This window comes from Varanus komodoensis, unplaced genomic scaffold, assembly GCF_004798865.1.
Source record: "Varanus komodoensis strain SLA01 unplaced genomic scaffold, ASM479886v1 scaffold2, whole genome shotgun sequence".
In the NCBI taxonomy this organism is placed as follows: domain Eukaryota; kingdom Metazoa; phylum Chordata; class Lepidosauria; order Squamata; family Varanidae; genus Varanus; species Varanus komodoensis.
In genome coordinates this window covers 59,899,023-59,922,537 of record NW_025335568.1, presented here as the reverse complement: position 1 = coordinate 59,922,537, position 23,515 = coordinate 59,899,023, and the positions used below count along the sequence as shown (strand labels likewise).

The 23,515-nt window shown below is 40.8% G+C and overlaps 1 protein-coding gene and 1 long non-coding RNA gene across 19 annotated transcripts in view; one reads left to right on the top strand and one right to left on the bottom strand.

Moving 5' to 3' along the window:
• The first annotated feature begins 630 nt into the window (after positions 1 to 630).
• The window catches only part of BCL2L11 (BCL2 like 11), a 37,853-nt gene continuing 14,968 nt past the window's right edge, over positions 631 to 23,515 (top strand). For 3 of the 10 annotated variants that reach the window (XR_006414631.1, XR_006414630.1, XM_044429485.1), the window contains exons 1-3: positions 646 to 849; positions 2,392 to 2,816; positions 18,156 to 18,268. Coding sequence is in view for 8 of the 10 variants with exons in the window: in XM_044429485.1 (XP_044285420.1) it covers positions 2,411 to 2,816; positions 18,156 to 18,268 (519 nt within the window). In the remaining 2 variants the exon portion in view is untranslated. Of the gene's footprint in view, positions 850 to 1,190; positions 1,515 to 2,391; positions 2,817 to 12,915; positions 15,139 to 15,338; positions 15,389 to 15,618; positions 15,695 to 18,155; positions 18,269 to 23,515 lie in introns of those variants that run through there. The other 7 variants (XM_044429491.1, XM_044429488.1, XM_044429489.1 and 4 more) reach the window with 7 other exon arrangements.
• LOC123023099 overlaps positions 4,872 to 23,515 on the bottom strand; it is a 189,157-nt gene continuing 170,513 nt past the window's right edge. For 5 of the 9 annotated variants that reach the window (XR_006414632.1, XR_006414635.1, XR_006414634.1 and 2 more), the window contains 5 exons: positions 21,504 to 21,608; positions 17,668 to 17,766; positions 15,689 to 16,019; positions 15,132 to 15,345; positions 4,872 to 7,591 (listed from right to left, as the gene is read on the bottom strand). This is a non-coding gene — a long non-coding RNA (uncharacterized LOC123023099). The remainder of the gene's footprint in view (positions 7,592 to 15,131; positions 15,346 to 15,688; positions 16,020 to 17,667; positions 17,767 to 21,503; positions 21,609 to 23,515) is intronic. The other 4 variants (XR_006414638.1, XR_006414633.1, XR_006414639.1 and 1 more) reach the window with 4 other exon arrangements.

Sequence of the window (23,515 nt, the reverse complement as noted above, 5' to 3'; positions counted from 1 at the left end):
ATGCTCCGTGTTTACAGGATGAATAGCTTAGGGTGTGGGTTTACAGGGATGCTGAAGAAAGCGAGGTGGAGTCTAGTCTTTCGAGTGAGTAGCCAACACCGCTTCAGGGAATGTTGCGCCGCGCCGCTGTATCCGCGGCTTTGCATCTGACGAAACTCTTGCGTACGAAAGCTGGTGCCACGGTAAATGTGTTGCCAGGCTTTCGGGGAGGGGGCGTGTCTTCAGACCGTTTCCCGTTTTTGCTGCCATGAATATGGGTCTGCGGGCGGACAGTCAGGGCTCAGGGTGGATGCTGCAGTGAAGCCAGTGGCGCTTCTCGCTCGCCACCTCCGCGGCTGATTCAGGAAGCTCGTCGGGACGTAGATAGGGCGGGCGGAGGGCGAGGGCGGGCCGCGGCGCGGAGCGGGGTTGTGGCCGGCCGCTCGGGTGTGCGCGCGCGTGTGTATGTGTGCCTTTCTCCCTCTCTGGCTGAGTTTGTAAACAGTGTCCTCGCGCTGCCGTGGGCGGAGCAGACGACTCCTGGCGCGCCCGGATTGGCCTCGTTGCCTCAGCCAATGTTTTTCAGTGGTGACGGGGAGGGCTCCCTCTCCGATGCCTGGAGAGGCAGTCAGAGTGCGGCGGCGGCGGCGCGGCGGCGGCAGTGCCCTTCTGGCTGGCTGGCTGGCTGGCTGGCTTGCTTGCTTGCTTGCTTGCTTGTGTTGTATGTGCGGGCGAGCAGGCGGCGGCGGGGAGCTGCTGTCCAGGCAGGCGCGTGTGTGCTTTGCCTTCGGTCTTGGTTTGCGTGCGGAGGGCTATCAGCCTGGGGAAAGTTTGCGGGTTGCCGCGGGGATGACTCAGAAGCCATAAAGCGTAAGTAGCGGCCGCGGGGGGGGGGGGGTGGGGGGGGGGGGTTTGGGGCGGGGGGGCCCTTGGGGGGGGCCGGGGTGGGGCCCCACGAGGCAAAAAGGGGGAGGGGGGGGCGGGGGGGGGGGGGGGTATGAGGGACGGGATTATGGGCCGGGGTCTCATGGTGAGCGCCTGTGTCTCCACCCTCTCTTTTTATTCCCTCCCCCTTCTTCTTCTTCTTCTTCTTCTTCTTCTTCTTCTTCTTCTTCTTCTTCTCTCTCTCATTCTCTTGCTTTGCACTCGCTCTCCCTTTGTTGGGCTTCATGTGAGAAGGGATCCGTTCTCCACGGTCCTGTTCGTGACTCTCACACGGTGGCGTTTGGCGGGGAGCGCCGTTCAGACGCAAGAGGAGTAACTTGGACTTGTAATTGAATTTCTTTTCAAGTCACAGCAAGGCCTTCCTCTCCCTCCTCTGAAAGCGTCTTCCCGGATATTTTCCTCTGTATATCCCCCCCTCCACACACACCTTTTTATTCCTTGCCTGTGAGGGTTCTGCCAACTTAGAGTTTGCAGTTCAAAAAAATTGGCATTTTTCTCCAACTTGTTGGTTTTGTCAATCCTACCGGCAACGATGGAGCACTTTGCTTAGTCAAGTCGCAGTATACAATTTGGAAAGAAAGTAAATAAAGGTGAGTTGGAGTGGGGGTGTGAAGAGTAGTGTTCCTTCTTGTCTTGCTCCTGGAGTGACCTGCTGGGGTTCGCTACTTGCTGCCCTCCTTTTCTTTTGACACCTCCAGAACGATATTTAATAAAATATATGGTAGAGTCTCTGCGGGTTCCAAAGTGAAAGCTTTTCATGTATCTGTCTCTTTCCGTGTAGCTAAGAGAAGGAATTGGGGGTGGCAAACCAGTTGTAAAAGGATGAGGGAAGGAGGAGTGAACTGAGGAGCACTTGCAGTGTACAAACTCTATTGTGACGCACTTTACAACTGATTGCTCTTGCCAAACCTTCCAGACTTGCTGTGATCAGCATATTCGGTAGAACAATGGAGCGAGAGCCTGGCCGACTTCCCCGTCCTGCACAAGCACAATCACAGCATCGACTCCTCACTTAACATTTCAGCACTGTATCTGATCCTCCTGTGCAGTTAGTTACTTGAGGGAAAAGGGAAGGATTTGAGTTCAGTATTCTTTTATCTTTCCTGTTTGTTTTTTCTTTAGCCAGTTGAACTATATCCCCTCCCAAATATGACTAAACTTGGAGAACTGCTCAGCTGGCTAGCAAGTTCTGTCTTAAAACTTTTTGTTTTCATTTCATAAAGGCTTTTTCTGTGTGATGTTGGATTGGATTGTACACCTTTGACCACATTTGCTTATTTATTCATTTAAATTGGGTATGCAAGTTAATTCTTGGAATTCTGAAAGTATATAAAATGCAGAGTGATTTGTATGCTTAACATTATAGTTGTGATTTCATAGACTCAGCTATTGAAAGCCACTTATACCTTGTTTTACATGTAATTTGAGATGTTTTTCTCTTCTCTCTCTCTCTCTCGTTTTTTTCAGGGTGGGAAAAAAAGACCAAATGGCAAAGCAATCTTCTGATTTAACTTCTGAGTGCAATAGAGAAGGTGGACAATTGGAGCCTGCTGAAAGGCCAGCTCAGCCTCAGCATCTTCGGCCTGGGGCCCCAACCTCTTTACAAACTGAACACCAAGGTAATCATTCTGGCGAGTGGGACATTTCATCACCCAGTAGCCCTCAGGGACCATTGGCACCACCCTCCAGCCCCAGTCCGTTTGCTACCAGATCCCCGTTTTTCATATTTGTAAGAAGATCCCCACTGCTGTCCAGATCCTCCAGTGGGTATTTCTCTTTTGACACCGACAGGAGCCCAGCACCTATGAGTTGTGATAAATCTACACAGACTCCAAGTCCCCCGTGTCAAGCCATCAACCATTATCTAAGCGCAATGGGTAAGCAAGACCATGGTAAGAAACCTTTCCATCTGTGTTATGAATATAACTCACTTCTCTCTCATCTTCCAAGCCTTTTATGTTTTTATCATTGAGTCTGAATGACTCAATTAGTGTAGTATAGTAAAGAAAGGAAATTGTGAGCCAGAAGTTCTGATATTTCTGGAAAACATTCCAGAAAAGCATGAATTTACTGTGTACATGTCCATGTATTGAGAGGGAGAAGTTATGAAACTTGTGCTCTTTTCCTTAGAGTAATATTTGGGTCTATTTGGAAGAAATAAGGCTCAAACTACATATGGCATTAAACATTACTGGTAATGTGAATGTTTTAAAAATGTTAAGTAATTACATTTTAGATAGAGGTGAACTGGCACCATGGTGCACTGAGAGGGGGGTTAACCCTTTTTTCCTTGCCATGTCACACATAGAAGCCACATCCTGAAGCTGCTTTTAGCCTTAGGAGAGCCATTCCTGTTGGGGCCAACTGGATCATCTCTCCTGGGGCTAATAGTTGCTTTGAGAGTGGGTTGAGTGACCATAGCGACAGAACCACTCATCCCTGCACACTGTGAACCCTATCAATCCTTTTGTGCCTGCTAGTTATTTAAAAATCCCACAAATGAGGTAGAAAGCAATGTAGAGTCCTATGTAGTTTGGTTCTGAGTTAGTAATTGTAGACAAAATATCCAGCATTTAAATATGAAGCAGCTAAAGGTTTTCTGTTTTTCCTCAAAGCGATCAGGAGATAACTGTTCAGGTGCTTTCCTGGGACTGAATGTCTCTGGAAATGATGTTATAGCCAAGTTGCTGCTTAAAGTGCCAGCAGGGGATGAGGGATGGGAATGGGTGGAAGGACACACTTATCTGAAAATTCTGGTAAATCGCCCAACTCAGAAGTTGCCAAATCTTCCCTCCCACTGCTTTAGGGGGCTATTTGGCCCAATATTATATAGTATTAAAATGCACACATGATTAATATGAGTTTATCCATGTCAAGACTCCTCCTCCTCAGCATCATCATTATTATTATTTATATTGCACTTATATTCTGCCTTTTTCCACTTGTGTGGAATTCAGGGTGGCTGTCATACTTCTCTTTTATCTCAGAACAACAACAGGATGAAGTAGGTTAGGCTGAAAGTGAGTGACTGGCTCAGCATCAGCCAGTGATCCTCATGGCCAGGTGCAGACTAGTATCTGAATCTCCCTGATCTCCTGGGAGAAGTTAAAGAAGCATTTTAAAGGTGGAGTGCAAACCCAAATGACAGTGTGTCATACAGACCATTTGGTTCTACCTTGATGAAATTGGGTCGCACAAGTTGTTGCAGTACATTGTGTTCCTTATGCTTCAGCATGGCTGATTTTCTGCTTTTGATTGCTCAAGAGTCCTGAGAAAAGGGGAACATCATTTTTCAGGGATTCTTTCAGTAGTGTATTTTGTTGTCTACAGCACTGAACCAGGAATATGGGAAGCTGCTGCATGAGCATACTCTTAAGCCAGTAGACTCCCATGTACATATGTCCCCTTTAAAGTAGTTTAGGGATCTTAGCAGGAATGTTTATCTTTCCATTTTTACCATGGTAACTGAAGGCACTTCCTGAGAATTCTACCAATCAGGTTTGAGGAAGAAAACCTCTTAGTTTTTTTTATAGCCTCTTTGCTTTGATATTTTAAAATGTATAAGGGCTTAGTTATTCTTCTTAACTGAAAAAGTAGAACATTTGAACACATTTAGGAAACTTTCTGTGCAACTGTTGATTAGAGAACAGGATAGTAATAATAAACATCAAACCAACACAGTGTGTAATCTGCTTGTAAAAGGTTTTAGGACTGCTGCTAAAATGTGTTCAGAATATTTTATTGTTCTTCATGATCAAGCTTTGTTGCCTTTTAACAGTTAAGATGTGCAAATTTAACAGTTCACTGCTATGAACTTTACAAGGAGAATCCAAGACCAGATAATTTCCCTATCTTCTTTGGCTTGCAGAGCACTGAGGCAGCAGCTCCAGTGCTGGAAGAGCTTCAGGAGAGAAAAGGGGGTAGGAGGAGAAAGCAGGATCCTCAGGTTCTTAAAGGTGCTTTATTTAGTAGGGTATAGGATATACAGCAGGCTCCAGTCTTGATAACCATTATATACTGAGTGGCAGTCTCTTAAGAGTCCGCAGTAAATGACAAAGCAACCAAAACATGTTTCTGGCAGATGGACAGTAGAATTTAACAGGCCTCCTAAGAGAGAAAAACATGAAGTCCTGGAGCAACTATCAAAGATGCTACTCTGTTCTTGTTGCACAGATGACTTGACTGATCTTTGAACATTCCACAATGTGCTCAAGTTCTGTCTACAGGTGGTATTGAAACATGATGCCATGTATTTTATTTGAAAGATGTCCCATCATGTTTATTGAGATGTACATGCTAGTTAGTGTAAATAAGATAGTCGCTTGAAACTGTTGTCCTCAGCTGAAGACTTTGGTGTTCTTTTTAAAGTTTCTTATTCAAAACCATTGTGCTGGTGCATTAGGGCAAACCTCCATGGATAGGCACAGTCAACTACCAGGGCCACATGCTCTTCAGGAATGTTGCTCCTGTCTCCTGTAGGTATCCTAAATATGGGGTAGAAGGGCAAAATATTCATTTGTTAGTTTGACAAAGCCAGTTTTTTACCAATATATGATCTGATGAGTATATAAGGTTCCAACTTTACTTTCATTTGGCTTGCAGCATATAGTTGAAGTCTTCAGATTCACAATTACATTTTAAATGCAGTTCTCCAGATGAATTGGAAAATAGGAGGTTAGAAACATTTCTAAAAGTGAAAATGAGGAGGTGAGGTTTTTAGAAATCCTTTCGGTGAATTTCATATTTTACTTTTATGAGTTCTAGCTGCATAACACATGAAGATAATGTGTCAGACAGACACAACTGTACAGCAAATACATGTCTATCTGCTGTAACTTGGGTTTCCTGAGGATGGCACGTACATGGGTGTGCGTGTGTACACACACAGAGAGCTCAAATGCAGCTAGGATGTGCAAAGTGGGCATGACCCACTGTCTTATGATAAACTTCAAGTCTTCTAATTTTATTTTATGAAGGAGCAAAGAAGGTGGTTTTGGAAGTGCAAAGTGATAGACCTCTGTTCCACCTTTGGCTGTAATATACATTTTCTTAACTTTTTTCCAAGCTCTTAAAAAAGTTCTTCATTTTTCCTTTCTACATTGTAAGTGTCTTAACTTTCTGTAAGTAGAACTGTGTTATTATTAAGGGTTGTTCATAATTGTTGTTTGCCATGTATGCATGACAGATCATGCAGAATGAACCATTCAGAATTAACTAGGCAAGTTAGCCACACAGCTGCTGTCAAACAAGTAATGGGTTTCAGAAGTTCAGTCCTATGGTAATTTATAATGACCATATCTATAGCAGAAAGTTTACTTTTAATGTGTTTTTTCTCTCAAATTCTGAAACCCTGCCTTTTTGCAGCTTCAGGCAAAGTTTATATCTGAGTTTACAGTGATGAAAGGGAGGGGAAGTTTTCTGCATTGTGCAGTTTATATAACCACTTCCCTTTCTTCATATTCCAGGTGAAAGTTGATTTTATGTTTGACTTGTTTTCAATATAAGTCCATTTGTTTATATGGCTAAATCTCAATCAAGAAATAATATTACTATTTCTTGAGATAGGATGAGATATTGGAAAGTCTCTTTAATGCATTCAAACATAAGCTTTATGAAATAAAAATCAGTACACTATTGTGCCAAAGGTACTATAATAAAATGCCATCTAATAAAATGAATGCAAGTTTCATAAGCTCATCAAAAGAAATGTTTGATTTAGACCAGCAGAAGGCAAATCACTGCCCTCCAGATGCTTTGCACTGCAATTCTCACAACCCCTGTCCACTAGCCATGCTTGCTGGTGCTTATGGAAGTAGTAGTCCAAAATATCTGGAGGGTAAATTCCCATCCCAAGTTTATTCTAAAAATGCATTCAGGGTTCTTTAATTTATGATGACACATTGTTTATACTGAAATATACGACGATATGCAGCACTTCTGTTGCAATGAAGAAAGTAAATAAAATCTGTGCTGCTTTCAGTTCTTGAATTATTAAAAAACCTCTCATATCAAATGGATACCATTCTGTATGTTTTCCTCTTCCTGGAAGTTGTTAAACTTCCTACAAGAGGACTTGAACATTTTCTGATAAGTAGAGATTACATCTGGCAAAACCTTGCCACTAAATGAGCTTGATTGTGTAGACTTTTATGGAATAATAATGGTGAGTGGCTTACAACATTAACATTTTGCAGGGAGAGCAGAAGTGCAAATAGCTCCTGCATCCTCTTTTTGCAGTTCTGGTGTAACATCCAAAGAGGGAAACAGTTTATTTTCCTGTGGTGATGTGTGTAAGGCATACCTTCTGGTGCTCACAATCCCATGGGTAGGAAAAGGTATGTAGCTTTTATTTTAGATAAAAGTAGCACCTCAAGGCAATAATATCTGATTTTTCACCCCAACATTCTGAATTCAGGCTGGGTAGAATCTTCAGAAATATGATTTCTTCCAGTTACATTCCATGAAAAGGTAATTGTAGGAGAAAAAGCTAATAAGTATAAAACATATTCTGTGATACTATTTTTGTTCTGTCTTAAATTCTACTTCACAAAGGTTTGATTCTCATTGAGGTGATAAACTTGTATCCAGGGGTGTACCACTTCAAACTTCTGATAAAGGCTGTGATGATCAGATGCTTCTTTCATTTGGACAGTTCCCATACAGAGGCCTGGAATCAGAAGAAGGTTAAGATTAGAACCTTTGCTCCTGATGACTTTTTTCCTGTGACCAGATCCTCTTTGATTTGCCACATGAAGTATTAGAGCCCAGACACAGTCAAATACTATTAGAGACAAATAAGATCTAAATAGCCACAGTAACATACACAGCTTTCTAGGTAGTATGTGCTTTATTGTTACTCCTGTGCCTTAATAAAAGCAGGCTGTTTTTATTCTACTGATAAAATAATTACTTCCATTGTGAATGGAGTATGTGTGGTTTGCAGCCGTTACAGTGTTTTGCCTTCCCATTTCTGGGATGCTGCTGCTTGCTTTCTGGAGTTCACTAGAGGTCCTTCTGACTCCAGTCCAACATGTGCTGGCAGTTAGAAGTAGTCACAGTTATGCTTGTTCCGCAAGCAGCTAAATGACCTCTCTGCCAACTCTCTTGCTGTTTCTTACTCCTTCTGCTGTTCTGCTGCAGAGAAGAACAGGGAGGAGATAGTGCAAGGCAGCACGTGGGTTACTCCCTACTAGTGGTTAGTTGAGCTGGCTTAATTTTCACCCCTTGGCTCACATAAGAAAAAAATAGTTTTTCTTTACATTGCCTGGACTTTTATACTCCTCAAGAAGGAAGATTAAGGTTTCTTATGCATTTGGGACATGGCAAACACTGTTACATATAATTGATGATAATGTTGGGTTAATTGGAAAAATAACTGTCTGACTTTAGAAACGTAAAATAAAGGTCATGTTTAAGACTTAGGTCTATATCTGGAGCATAGTAAAACTGGTTATCCTTATGTTGTTTTGGTGCATATAAATTAATATTCCAAAGCAAAGTTACAGTTAAATAAAAAATTATTTGTTAAAATAGCTACTTTGCTAGAGAGTATTCCAGATGTTCTAGCTTTGCTGTGAGAATTGGCATGTGTTAAATGCTGTGGGAAATCATACATGTTTCCTGCCCAAGTTTATGAAAATTATAATGACATTTAGAACTTGGCTTGAATAGATTTAAGACATCAATGACTACTGGTCTTTAAAAGGGTTTTTAATTGGACATGTAGACTAGGTGTCCATCTCACGTAGAAAGAGAATTGTTAGAATTTGAAGAAGGAAAATTTGTTGTTTTCAGAAAATAGTGTTCAAGTGGCTTATACCAGCCACCTCACACTTGTAGAAGTCTTAGGGTATTGCTGAGTGAGAGCCAATCCCATTTATGAAGAAGAGTAATTTAGGATAGTTAGCCATTTTCAGCAAACAGAAAATATTTTTCTGTGCTCAATGTGGGCACAGGTTGGACTAAGCTAAATTCATTATAAATCTGCAAAACTGGGAGGGGGGAATGGTCTGAAACTTCATATAGATTAGTCAAATCTGATTCATCTATGTTGGAGACCAGCAAACACCCATGATTTGTTATATATATGTTAAAATTCTGTACACACAGTATATTGCCGGATTCCCAGTGCGGGCTAATTTCACATTGATACTGTGCTGTCAACCTCAAATGTTCAGAAACTATGAGTCAGGCATGCTACGAAGAAAATTTGTATATTTGGTTTCTGTGTTACTAAAGGCATTCCACGGTCTTTTACAGCTCTTCTCAGAAATTGTGTTATTTAAACACTTTTTGATCAAGTGAAAGTTGCGATTCTCTCAGTTTCCAAGTAGGGACTTTAAATATTACAGTCATTGTGAGGCAGCATTGTGAGATTCCACAAATGCTGCTCAAGAATGCTTTGATTATTAGAGCTAGTACATTTCTGAGATTAAAGTAATGGAAGTAAATCCATGTATTAGTACAGGCAAGCAAGCAGTTCATTCTAGACCAGGGGTCTCAAACTCAACTTACCTGGGAACTGCTGGAAGTACAGTCTGGGTGAGGCTGGGCTGCATCAAGTATTCCACCACTGCGGCGGTGGTGGGCCACTCATCCCATAGCCGGAGCTTCGAAGGCTGCAGGGCCCCTCCCCCATGCCTCACCTGTCCCGGCAATTGGCCCGCAGGCCCTGAGTTTGAGACCCATGTTCTAGACACATAGTGTTCAGCTGCATTACTCAAGACATCACTTTCCTGCAGCTGCTCTGTGTGCTGCCTTACATTTAATGTGACAGCTTGAATTGTCATGTGTGCATTGACAATGCATGGAGAATGTTGCAGTACCTGATAGTTTTCTTTCAAGGAACCAACCTAGGATGTTTTTTTCTGGCTTTGAATCTGATGACTAAATATATTCATGCATTTTTTTAAATTGGAAAGATGTTTTAAATTGTTAAATTATTGATTTCTGTTGTAAGCTGCCTGGAACACTTCAGAGATAAGGAAGTATGTACATGTGTTATATAAACAATTTCAAAGACTTTGGTACACACTGTGTACTTCAGAAGGGATGTTCTGCACAGCTCAAATAGTGCTAATAAATGTTCTACAACTTTCTTACTGGGGACACTGGTGTTATTGTGGATAATTCCCATTGGATACAGAACACCTGTGCTTCCTTCCAGAAGCTCTAATAAAGATTTTTGGTACAAGAACTTGCAGGCTAACAAATTTTAATGTCACTTTCTTTGTTCTATGTCAGTTTGTGAGGGCAAACCTGCTAGCTCTACTGTTTTGGAAATCCTGAATTAATGATTACCATGAAAAAATGTTTCACTGTCTTTTATGTCAGTTACAACCCTATCTTAAAACAGTTGTGGTGGTGTATTGAGCCTGAGTGTGGGAGTAATGCTTTTTATCGCTGGTGTACTGTCTTACACTGTATAGATGGATGGGTAATGCTCTATCTTGTGCATTTGTTCTGGCATGGCAAGGTCCAGGATTGGACAGTTAGTGAGATATTTTCTGAGTTTTGCCTCTAATTGTATAGTTGCTAATGGAAGCTGAGATGCAGGTGTATTTGGCCTTTAATAAGAAAAAGATCAAGTAATTATTGCAAGGCTTCTTGATATTACGAGGTTATTGCTGAACACAAGATAATAAATTGTAGAATGCATATGTTCTTAATATAGACACTTTATAAGTTAATTTGCTGGCTACTGTTGGATGTACAATGCTGAATTCGATAAGGGGAATTGTGTATACACCACTGATTAAATGCAAACTGGACTAGAGTGCACAAACATCATAAATTGTTTTTATTAGAGCTTGGCTGTTATTTAAGATCCCATTCAATATTTCAGTAATATTTTCAAGATTTTCAGTTATCTTGAGAACTAGTGACTTGTCTAAAGCAGAATTGAGGCTGCCAAGATCTTGTCAGGGATGTCTTAATCTAGAAGGTGAAAGTGGTGTATGGAATGTAATTTGGGCATCTTTGCTCCACAGCACTGGCTTTTAAAAATCACATTTTTTCAGTATTAATTGAAGTAAAATATGGCTTGCATTGTTTGAATATGGCTTCAGCTGTATATGTTTTGTAACAGATTACATTAAATATGAATGTTGAAGATGTATTTCTACTTTGCATAGCTAAATGAGTTCATTCCCCTGATGTTTTTGATCTTGCAGTACCACAGAAAGTCCTTTATGAAAGCCTCAGATTGATTTCACTGCTAACCACATGAAACATTATATTAATTTCTTGACTTGTAGAACCTGTCATGTGAAGTCTGTATAGGTTTTTCATATGCATACAGTTCCTTAGGTCCTATTATGTGTGTGTCTTTTTTATTCTTTTTTTTTTTTGCTAGCAAGTTGCGCAGTTCTGCTTTTGTGTGCTTATGTGAAACTAACATCTTGTCAAGCTTTGTACAAAGCTTAAGCAGGTGGCTCCATGGGAAAATAGTGTCTATCTTTCTGGAGGTCTTCAGAATGTGGAGACCTCTGAGTAATATACAAAACAGCCACATTCTAATTCTGGGGTTTTGGCTTAAGAGTAACTCTGATATAGAACTTAGCTGAGAAGAACAGTTCTTGCCCATACATAAAAGCAACCCTTTTGCCTGACACTCATATACTTTTACAAACAGCCAGTATCATGAGACTTCCTACATGAAGCCATTTAATTTATTTAATGCCAGCACTGTAAGCCACCCAAAGAACCTTTTGGTTATGGGGCAGCATAGAAATGTAAGTAAGTAAGTAAATAAATGAATAAATATTTTGTTAGCGCATGTTAAAATGCTGGTATGTGTACACCACATATAACAAATTTCACACAGCGTTAATTTCTAGAAGTGATTTCTGTTTATGAAATTTGTTTTCTATAAAGTGGGATCCTTTTATTACAGAAATCATGTAATCCATTATTCAGTGTGAAAAAGCAGTGCTTGGTCTATCAGTATCATTTGTACCCAGAAACCTTTCAGTGACTTTTAAGTAGAACTGCTGGGGAGAACTAGTTTAAAGTTGTATTTCATTTGTTAGGCTGCCTAGAAACTTAATCACATACATGTTCCTGGAGAAAAAGGAGGAATTTTTTTTTGCTTAAGGTTCTACTAAAATTTGGTTCTGCATAGATGACCCTTTCACCATATTTCTGACTGTCAGCATTGCCAGTTGAAGTTTATGCTGTGAGCATCGAAATGGTTTGGCTGGCACTAGGTGCTGATGCTTGTGCAACTTGCATACTGTATTGAGTGTCAGAACTTGCTTGAGTGGCATTTGTAGTCTGGGATTTTTTTCAGGTTTAGCATCATGCTGCCATTAAGTGTGATGGATTTGTTTGTTTGCAGTAGGAATTTAGGTACAGGGAGAGTATATTTTGGATTGTCAGTTGGCATACACATGGTTTTTGTTCTATGATTGTGGTCTTTTCTAGGACTCTCCATTTGAGACCTTTGTTAATATATGCAGAGGATGTGATTAGCATGTGGTACACCTACACTTGCATGTGTCTGGAGGCTTGATTGTTCACATATGCATTGTGATGGTGAAGCAAAATCAAGTAGCTTAATTTTGGCTGGAGAAAAAAGACATTTTTTTAACATCATATGAAGCCATTTGTAAAGAACTATTCCTGGGATATGTACCATGGCAAAATTTATTTGTTAGTTGGCTCTCTGTTCTTTTCCTTTAAAATAACTGGAAGATAAGGCGCTGGAGTAAGCCAGTATTGCAGGGACTTTGCTGAATGAATTTCAGCAGCTAAGAAAGTGACTAAAATTGAGCCTGATGCAAACTCTGTCTTGAAAACTGATAGGGTCTTTCACTACTATAATGTGAAAACAATATATCTGTAAGCCAAGGAAATGTTAGCTTGGCTCTGAAATAAATTTTCCGTCCAGATTGGAGCCAGGCACATTTGCTTAACGTTTTCACTGCTCTGCTAGCTTTTGATTGTTGTGATATTGGAAGCTAAGAGTATTCCCCTGTGATCGCTTTTTAGTTTTAATGCCAAGTTTGTGGAATATCCTGTGTAAGAAGTGCTGCCATGCTTGCTGTCACTGCTATGCTCACATTTGTTGAAGAGGAGGAAAGTCAGACAAGGATCATAGAACTGAGAGGAACTCAGAGGTAATCTTATCAGAATTCCTGCAGTGGTAGTACTGTGTTGACTCAAATAGTCTCAGGGCTACATCCCATGTCATGTGACTGAGCCTCCCTTTCTTATTTCCTCCCTGTGAACCCCTCAGATCTGCTCCAAAGCGTGTCCTAACAGTCCATAGGAAATTGGGGAGAGAGGGCACAGAGGAGGAATGAGAATGTATTCATTCCACTAGCAGTGTCCATTGCACTAGTAGATGGACATTATCAGATGCAGCCTGTTAGATAATGCCTCAAAAGCATCAAAACACTGATTTCTAAGGTAAACTGGGGAGGAGGGGGAATGGTTCTTAGCATTGAGCATCAGTGTGGTACAGTGGTCCGGGTCTCTGGAGACCTGGGTTCCAGTCCCTACTTAGCCATGGAGCCAACTGGGTGACTTTGGGCTAGTCACAGGCTCTTAATCCAACTGACTTCAAAGGGTTGTTCTGAGGAAAAGAATGAGGGGAGGAGAAAGAGAATTGTGTAAGCTGCCTTGTATGCCTTGAAAGGAAAAATGGTGGGATATAAAGCTAATAAATAAATAAATAGTTTCACTCCCCAAATTGTTCGGAAGCTATGCAACACTGATAACACTTGATTGTGGAAACTATGCATTAAATATGTCCTCTTAAAAATGTTCTCTGTCTAGCTAATAATTTTTTATTTGGTTTCAGTACAGAGCAGGAGTTGGCAACTTATGGTCCTTCAGATATTCTGGCTTACAACTCCTGTCAACTATAGTTAGCATATCCAATGGTGAGGAATCGAGGGAGTTGTAGACCAAAACATCTGGAGAACCAGCAGTTGCTCTATTCTGATACAGGCAATACCACTAGTAAAAGCCAGGTATATCTTCTAAAATTGGAACTATAGAAGTCATTTTTCTTTTGGAAAGCAGCCACAGGTGGTGGGGTGAGGTTTGGATCAGGGCCATGGAATGGATGGGAGGGTGTTAATTCATCCCCTTGCTTAATCACCCCCACCCCCGGCTACTTGCTTTGTTAAGGAAATGTATGTGTCTTTCTAAGTTTCTATAGCAGGGCAAATGGTAACTTCAATGGGGTAACTTTTAAGTTGAGGGATCGGTATGGAGCAAAGAGTTAACCCACCTTCCCTGCACTATAACCTCTATGAAGCTTTATCATATGCCTACAGCACATTCAGGCATGCATAAAAACTATTGGCAATCATGGGAAAATGCCATCAGTGGCATATTAGAAGGTTCTTGTTTTACTGCATTGTGTATATTTTCTTAGCATTATCAGAATTGTTACATTTTAGTGAGCCACATCTCACAAGCAGGTGCATCAGCCACTTTTGCTTTTAATTAACACCCTGTGATTGGCTTAACTTGTAAACATGAGATGTGAACTCAGAATGCCAGATTATTTGAGGACAAAAGAACTCAGCAGTTAACCCATGTTTTGTTAAGTTGTGTAATTCTTAAACAATTCAGTGTTCCAGGTTCACAGATCACCCTCAACAAAAGGAGAAGTGAAGATTGCATGGGAGGCAGGGTGCACCCTTGCTCAGTTGCTTCCCCTTGTGCATGGCAAATTGTGGGTTGATTAGCCCATGAAATGCTGTTGCATGTGACCGGGATTGTTTTATGTCTTCATTATAAATTTCCTTGTGTATTGAGTGGAAGGGCAATCCAGAAATATAGCGAGTAAATAACGAGGGTGGTTCAGTTTCTCTCACCCATGTACTCCTTTTGCACTTAAAGTCAAACCTCAGACACAAGAGAAAGGTTTCCTGCTGTCATGTTTAATTTGGACTTCCTGTTGCAGAGGGTCTTTTGTGTGCCCCTGGAACTATTTCTGCCAGCTTCACAAGTATGGTTAACGCTGAGGGGACAAAACAGTTGCTCAGTTTAAGCAATTATCAGATATTAATACTGAAGGGACAGTGAAGGTATTAGGGAATGAATTCATTTTTGTTTCACCTCATACTTAGTGGCAAAAGCACTAGCTAACTGGGCTTAATTTTGGAGCAAGGTAAAGAATGTTTTTGTTCATGTGCCAAGATTGTGCCAAAGCAGGGGGGCAGCGAGAAGAGAAAAATCAGGTAACTTACAATATTTGCTGATGTTTTGAAACTTTCCTTGCTGTTGCCAATGGGTAATGCTTGATATGTGCTGGAGTCATATTGTATATATGCCTATTTGAATACTACTTTGCTATTTCTCAGATGATTCTGTCTTCTAAAGTGCAAGTTATGCATGTACCATAAATCCTTGTTCTGAATTATTTTGTTCCTTCTGTCTCATTATCCATAATGCAGGGTATTTCTGTAAAGAGCAAACAAGAAACTATTATTACTATACAATCAAGGTAAATAGCACTTTACAGAGTACAAGCTGAAAGGTATCTGCTCTGAATAGCTTTATTTATTTCATTTCTGTACTGTTCAGTACAGAAGTTAAAGCTCTGTTCAATCCAAGGGAATCATAGAATAGTAGAGTTGGAAGGGGCCATGAAGGCTATCAGGTCAAACCCCCTGTTCTTGCAGGACACCAAGTTATACCATTGCATGAATGAATAATGCAGTCTGTTCTACACAGGGCATGCAGCAGAAGGAGAGTTGGGGAAGATAAAAGGAAGTAATAATGCAGTTGAAACACTTGTTCGTACTTAGGCTTACTATTCTGCCTTCTTCAGTCTGGGGCATTCCACATTGGGTGTCATCTCCTATCAGCTTCAGCCAGCATGATCAATGCTCAGGGATGCTAGAAGCTGCAGTCCAAAACATTTGGAGGACACTAGGCTGGGGAAGGCTGCAGTAGAACAGGAACTAGGAGACTGTGAAAAGTCTTCATGGAAAAGGTGAGTTTTAAGGAGAGGTTTGTAAGAGGTACAAATCAATGGTACAATTTTCAGTGGTTGCTTCAGCATCTACTTGTAAGTACACTTAGTTGACAGTAAGTGCTTGAAATCATATTCTCTGTGCTCCCACTGAAGTCACCTGAAAGAGAAGCACAGTAGATGATTTCAAATCCCACAGTTGGGATTTGATCCCCATGCTGCAACTTATTTCCTTTGAGTAAGTATATTTTTATAGATACAGCATTGCTCTGCTCAGATTGGCATATGCCTGTGCATCCTCTGGAATAGATTTACTGGAGGGGAACAGCCACCTTTCTTGAAAGATTCATAGCAGTATACCTTGTGAGACTACAGGTAACATATAGCTATTAGTACCTCTTTTTTGAGGAACTTGGTTGCTGAGGATAAAACAAACACTAGTGATTTTCATTGTACCTGTAGCTGTTTCTGTTGACCATCACCTAAAGGTTGAGCAATACTTAGTTTGGTCTCTTTTTATGATCATACAACACCCTGAGAGACCTGTAATTGAAATGCAAAGGGGTACTTTCAGAATAATTAAATTTCCTTGAGACTTAGTGAGTCTTCATCGGTTTTCATCACAAGGAAAACCCCTTATGCAGATCATTATGACCAAGTCAACAAACATACCTTTTTTCAACTGATAGTTGTTTTTTCAAAGCCCATAAACCTCTATGAAACAATATACCTGTCCATGGTAATTGAATTTCCTCTTCCAACATTATCACCTTAAACAGTATTCTTTGCTTCCACCTGCGGCCTGTTCTACCTTTTAAAATTTCTTACCATGTTGCTAAGAAGTTGAATGGCTGTATTTGCATGCTCTTTCCCTCACAGAAATGGTAAGCAAACCAGGATTTGGCCCTTAAACATGAGGTGTCAACTCAGAACAATAATTAAGGTTTGCAATCAGAAGCTAGCTTTAAGCTTTTAAGCCAGAGTTTAAAGTTGTCTTACAGTTCTGGCCTGTTTGCACACATTTAGCCATAGTTCCTGGTTTGTATATCATGGGAAGTGACGAATTCTGACTCCTTTGTTTGTACAAAGGGAGGAGTAATAGGAGGTTCATACTGCTTTTTTTTTTTTTTTTTTTGAGGAGTGGGCTCAGTGTGATGTATGAAATTGGGTCAGAGATGTAAAGCAGCACAGTACCTAGAACATGGGGCTTCGATGAGAGAAAACTAGGTTGAGATCACTGTTTGGCTATGAAGTCTTGGATAAATCATTCTCTCATGGCCAAACCATGTTTTGGTGATGTAGTTAAAATTAAATACCACTGCAAAATTATTGAAAGAAGGGCAGGGTACAAATAAAAGGCCAAATTAAACAATAAACATACAACTGTGAGCAAATATGCAGCTGCAACATTTAGGTTTTCTGTTTTCCATAAACTCTTAATAGACTTTCTGCATTTTTGCTGTTGAAATGCTGCCACTGCTCACCATTGCCACCACTATTAGAAGCATTAGTAGTGGGGGAATATGGATACCATAAATTGAGGGCAGTTACCTGCTGCAGATTCACATTTTCTTCATAATTTCTTTCCCCAGAAATAATACTACAATGTTTTCATTCTCTCTTGTCTGTGTCTGATTTTATTAGTTTTTTGGGAGGGCGGGAGGGGATCTGTATATTGAAGGCATGACTCACAGGGTTACATGCATCTATGAAGTGTAGCAACCAATAACATTGTAATTGTCTTGCATTTCATATGGCTGTCTAATTGAAGTGCCACAAATGGGGAGGGAATGGGGCTGGGCCGTTACCTGGTTATGGCATAGGTTGTCAGCCCAGCATCTTCTCCTGGCATGCCCTTTTTCCTCATCTCTTGTGAAAGGCAGCCACAGCAGTTCTTTATACACCACCTGTGAGGGGCACAGGAGAGTTTGGCATTTGGATCACCATTTCCAAGAGTGTAGGACTTCTAAGCAGAGACTGCAAATAGCCTGATAGCCCCTCCACACCCCCCCCCCCGCCCTGCCCAGGCAATGCTGGGATGCCATACTATCGCATCTTAGCAAACTGAGAGTTCTGATGCTGTAACATTAATATAAAATGAATTACAGCTTTGTTGGCGACTTGTTCAGTAAATTGTTAAATTTTATCAGCACCTTTATTGAGTTCTCATTCTCAGTCTCCAGATAGGACAGAAAAATGTAACAATATTTGGGTACATAGGCAATTAATGGATGGGTGAGGTAATGCCATTCGGAATTTTTGAAAATATGTTTTTTTTTGTGTTGCTTTGATTCAGCTTCCAGTTGGCAATCACAGCCAATCCCAGAAGATATGCGGCCAGAAATATGGATTGCACAGGAATTACGGCGTATTGGAGATGAATTTAATGCTTCCTACTGTCCAAGAAGGGTAACTTTCCATGTTATTTTTTATATCTTTGCTTCTATCCAGTGGTGTAGCTCTGTACACCCAAAACAGAGAGTTCTTTAGTTTTGCAGGGGCAATCACTCAGAATGAAGTTATGGCAGTCCTTTGATAAAGCACTCAAATTTTAACCAAGTATGCCAGATTTCTATTAAACTGCAAACTACATCACTACTCATCTAAGTTAAACAATCCACTTTTCTACAATATAGTATTTGTATTTATTTTTATTAAGTACGTTTATACCGAACCTTTCCTCCATTTATTGCCTTTTCCTGTACATTACTTTTTTCTTAACAACTTTGTAAGGAAAGTTAGCCCAAGAAATGGTGATTGGCCCAAGGTACTCAGGTGAGCATCATGGCTGAAAGGGGTTTGAACCCCATTGGCCTGATATGATAACTGGTAGGACTTGCTTGTGGGCAAGGTTCTGCATAGGTTACATTGTTATAAGGCAAAATAAAATATGTGGATGCAGGCTCAAAAATATATTTCAGAAATATATAGGTATAGACAGGACATTTGTAACATAGTGGTTTGCCAACAGCTCAACGTAGTACATGTTTTAGACTATGAAGAAGAATTTACCTAAGTTAGCAACCCTTGTTAAATCCACTTATGGGTTAATTCACTTATTATCCCGTTAATCCCTCCCACAGCAGAATGTCAGCAGAATGGGGTTTCAGAGAGAATTTCCCCTGAATCCTTTAAAATTGGCTTCTGAAGATAGAGAGATCCTCTGGCAGCGGGTTTGGGTGCACGAGAAAGGCTCTGGACTGGGGGTGGGGTCTCATCATGCCAGCAGAAATCTCCTTGTGTAATATTGATTTCAATGTACCAGCTCATACTTGTTGTAGTGCTAGCATTCTGTTGGTGCATCTCTCTGGGTGACTGGTTGGTATCATGCTGGTGCTGCTTGAGAAGGGGCCGGCACGTGCAAGAACATGGAATAAATTTGCTATATTCTGGAGTGTTTTTAATTTCTGAGCATTTTACATGTTCATGTTACATCCTGCCTAGTCAGTCGATTTTAAGACGTGTACACCAAGTCACATAAATTGGTTTTTTTCTGTGCACCTCTTCCTTCCTTTGAATTTACTTATTTGTAAGAGCTACATTTAGTGCTAGAAGTGTACCCAAGTAGATTGACTCAGAAATGGAAAAGTCTGACTATAGTGGAGTAGGTCCTGCTGGAAATTGCACCATGAACATAGTAGTTTCAATCTTAGTAGGAGATCATGCAGAAGTCAGCTCAGGCTCCTGAGTCTGATAAGCTAAGAGAAATTAAGTTCAGCACCTATGACTTGGCTGGATTTTTCAAATTGAATTTTCAGGAGTTATGCTCAAGAGGACTAGTTTCTCTTAAAAACAAGAAACAAGTAAAAATGGAAGCATGTTTAGACATGGAAATAGGAAAAAATCAGGAAGCTTACCAGTCGCATACAATCACTGGGCTAAATTTCATTTTATTCCAATATGACATTTGTTGGGTTTTCAAAATCTGTGGGGTACCAGCCATCTCATGGGTCCTCAAACTATGGCCCACGGGCCAGATCTGGCCCGCCATGCCAACTTATCCGGCCCACCTCAGAGGTTTTGGACTCGCTTGGAGAAAACGATCTCTGAGCGAGTCCAAAACCTCTGAGCCGGCGCAGGCATTCTCAGAAACTGAGGAGAGAGCTGGCGCATGCGCCAAATTGCAACAGCTCAACTGCGCATGCGCCAGCTCCCCCCCCCCCCCCCGGCACACACATACAGAGTGGGAATATGGAGCAGGAAACGGGAGAGGCGGACCAAAGACAGAGATGAAATTGAAGATGAAGAAACTAAAAAAGGATTAAAAGAAAGAAAAACAACTTTTTAAATCTATTTTTATGCGAGCCCGGGGGTGGCCAGCTGCATGGCCTTCTCCACGCGTGCCTGCTGCCGCCTCACCACATGCACGCCTGCCGCCGCCTTTCAGCTGGCCCCCTGTTGAAAAAGTTGGAAGACCCCTGATCTATCTGGTGAAGAGATTGTGCTTAGACTGAATTTCTGAATCATTGTAGGATATACCTGAGGGAGAAGTAATTTCCTAGATTATACAGATACTGTTTTAAAATAATATCCATAAGTGCAAATGAGCTGTAGTTAAGTTCAGTATGCTGGTGAGTCAGAGAGGTCATAATTAAAGTAACTAAAAGCACAATCCTATGGATGTTTCGACAGAAAAAAGTTCCCCTGCTCTCAGGAAACAGCTGGAGCATGCTAAGAGTTGTAGGCCTATTTTTTGGTGTAAATATGCATAAGATTGTGCCCTAGATCTAAAGGAAAACAAAACAGTTCTTGCAAGGTTAGGCTTTCAATGTTAAAGTCTGGTTCTGATTCTCTTGGATATTCTTGCATGCTTACATTTTGTGTGACTGAGAAAATATATAGCATCATAATGTAAAAATTTCTTATTAGTGGACATTAAGGAAGACATTCGCTGAAATCCCGGCTGTGTTCACATACCCAGAGGCATTTCCCGATTGTTTTTTAGTACCTTCTGACAGAGATTTCCTAAACTGCTTTCTAAAAATTCCCTTAACTTTAAAAGGCAAATTGGGGCTGCTTTTACTGAAAAAGCAGCTGTAGGCGCTTATAAGTTTGAACAAAACTTTCAAGCAGCAAAGTGGAGTTGGAGGGATTATGTTGATCCTTTCCCTAGGGAGCATTTTTTAGTCAAAATCACTCCTGGCAGCTTTTACGTGCTCATGTGGGAAAAGGTATAGGTGTATACCTTATCCTTGGCTGGGAAAATAGCTAGGGGAGGCTGTTACAGTCAGAAAAGGGAATGGGTTTGGTATCCCTTTCTGCCTTCTTTATTTGCTGTAATCATATTCACAGCCCTCCACAGCTTTCAGGTTTAAGTTGAGAGATGGCTCCTGTGGCTTACACAGATCGTTTGTTTTGGTTTATAGGCACTTAGCAGTGCAGCAGAAAACAAGACTAACGGAGAAATATGAGGGTGGGAGGGGTTGCATCGTTAGCGCACGTGTGTTCGTCACATCACTGTGTCACAACTGTTGAATATCAATTTGAATTGCAGTATATTAGTGGAATCACTGTAGGAAATAACATGGTCAGGAAGTAAAGAGACTTTTCTTGGTTTTCTGTTTTGTACTCTTTGGGATATTCTGGCGTGTTTTGTTAGTGCCTACATAAGAGGGAAACAAGAGAATGAAACAAACTATTGCACCTTGTAATATTCCAGACTGTTGGTCTGATTGGGGCTGATGGCAGTTGGTATCCAAATCATCCGGAAGGCACCAGGTTGAGGAAGGCTGACTTAGACCACCTAAGTCTGTTAAGAGATTTAAAGCAAAAAAGTGGGGTAAATTCTACATCATATTAAACCTCAAGTTTTAAAATCACAAACAGAGTCAGTTGTAGTAACAAAGGGTTTGTATTTATTAGTTGAAGAACACTATAACAGAAGCAATGATAATATGCATACCAAAAGTAAGGAAAGATAGCACAAAGTCCAGGAAACCACCAGCATGGTTAATGTATAGAGGGAAGGAAGCTGTTAGGAAGAAGAAAGCTTCCTTCAAAAAATTGAAGCCTTGCCCAAATGAAAAGAACAGATGGAACCACAAGCTTTTACAAGGTAGATGCAAGCAGATGATCAGAGAAGCAAGGAAACGGTTTGAGGAGCATATTGCTAACAGCATCAAGGCCAGCAATAAAGAATTCTTTAAATATATCAAAACAAAGTGCCTAATGAAGCAGTTGAGCCATTGGAAGATAAATTAAAGGAGCACTAAGGGGAGAATGAGGAGTTTGCAGAGAAGCTGAATGAATTCTTTTCATCACTCACAGCAGAGGATGCAGAGCAGATAGCTGAAATTCTCAACCTTACTAAAAAGCAAAAAGTCAGCATCTTACCCAGTCCAGGTGGTATCCCTCCTAGAGTTCTTAACTCAAATATGAAAATGTTGGCCTTATCAAAATATTTATTTATTTAAAACTTTTATATGCCGTCACCACATGCTTTGGCATTTTGGGACGGCTTACAAACGTAGAATTAAAAAAACAGTAAGAAATATTTAATAAGTCCCTAAAATCAACCCAATTTATCAGAGGATTGGAGAATGACCAATGTAACACCATTTTTTTTAAAAGAGGGATCCAGCAGGGAAACTCTGGAATTACAGGCCAGTTAGCTTCTGTTCTGGGCAAACTGCTTTAAAGCATTATTAAAGATAACATATAGAGGGATAAGCCCTTCTGGGGGAAAAAGCATGGCTTTTGCAAGGGGAAGTCTTGTTTCACTAACCTATTGAAGTTGTTTGAGAGTTAGCAAGCATGGAGCTTGGCCTTGGACTTCCAAAAGGCTTTTGACAAAGTTCCTCACCAAAACCTCTTGAACAGACTAAACAGTCATGGAATAAAAAGTGGAGGGTATTCTAGTTAAACAACAGAAGAGAGAGTGTGGGAATGAATGCTAATTTCTCCTAATGAAGAGATGTAACCAGTGGAATTCCACAGAGTTCTGTATTCGGACCAGTGCTTTTCAACCTATTCATAAATGATCTGGAATCGGGAATAAACAGTGAAGTTTTCAGATGACACCCAAATACTTAATATGGTTAAAACCAAAAGGGATAGTGAGGAGCTGCAAGGGGATCTTTCCAAGCTGGAAGAATGGGCATCAGAATGGCAAATGCAATTGAGTGTAAGCAACTGTAAATTAATGCATGTTGAGGCAAAAAATCCCAACTTGAGGCATACGCTGATGGAATCTGAGCTAGCAGTGATGAGCAAGCAAGTAGTGGGCAGCTTGATGAAAATGTTGGCCTGGTGCACAGCTGCTCTGAAAAAGGCAAGCTCCATGCTAGGCACAATTAGAAATGGAATATAAAATAGAACTGCCAAGATCTTACTCCCCTTATGCAAATCTTTGTTATAGAAACACAGAAACAGAGCGAGTCAGAAGGGGCCTCCTGGGCCATCTAGTCTGACCTCCGGCACTATCCAGCTCCGCTCACAACATGCCCGCCATGCGAACATCCAGCCTATCTTTGAACACCACATTATGACCACATGTAGACTATTGTTCTCCATTTTGGTCACCGCCACCTGTATGAGGGCATTATTAAAAAGTACAGGGAAAGGCAGTGAAAGTGATCAGGGGGCTGGAGCAATTCTCCTGTGAGGAGTGGCTACAACAGACTTTTTAGGTTAGAAAAAATGGTGAGAAAGAAGAAA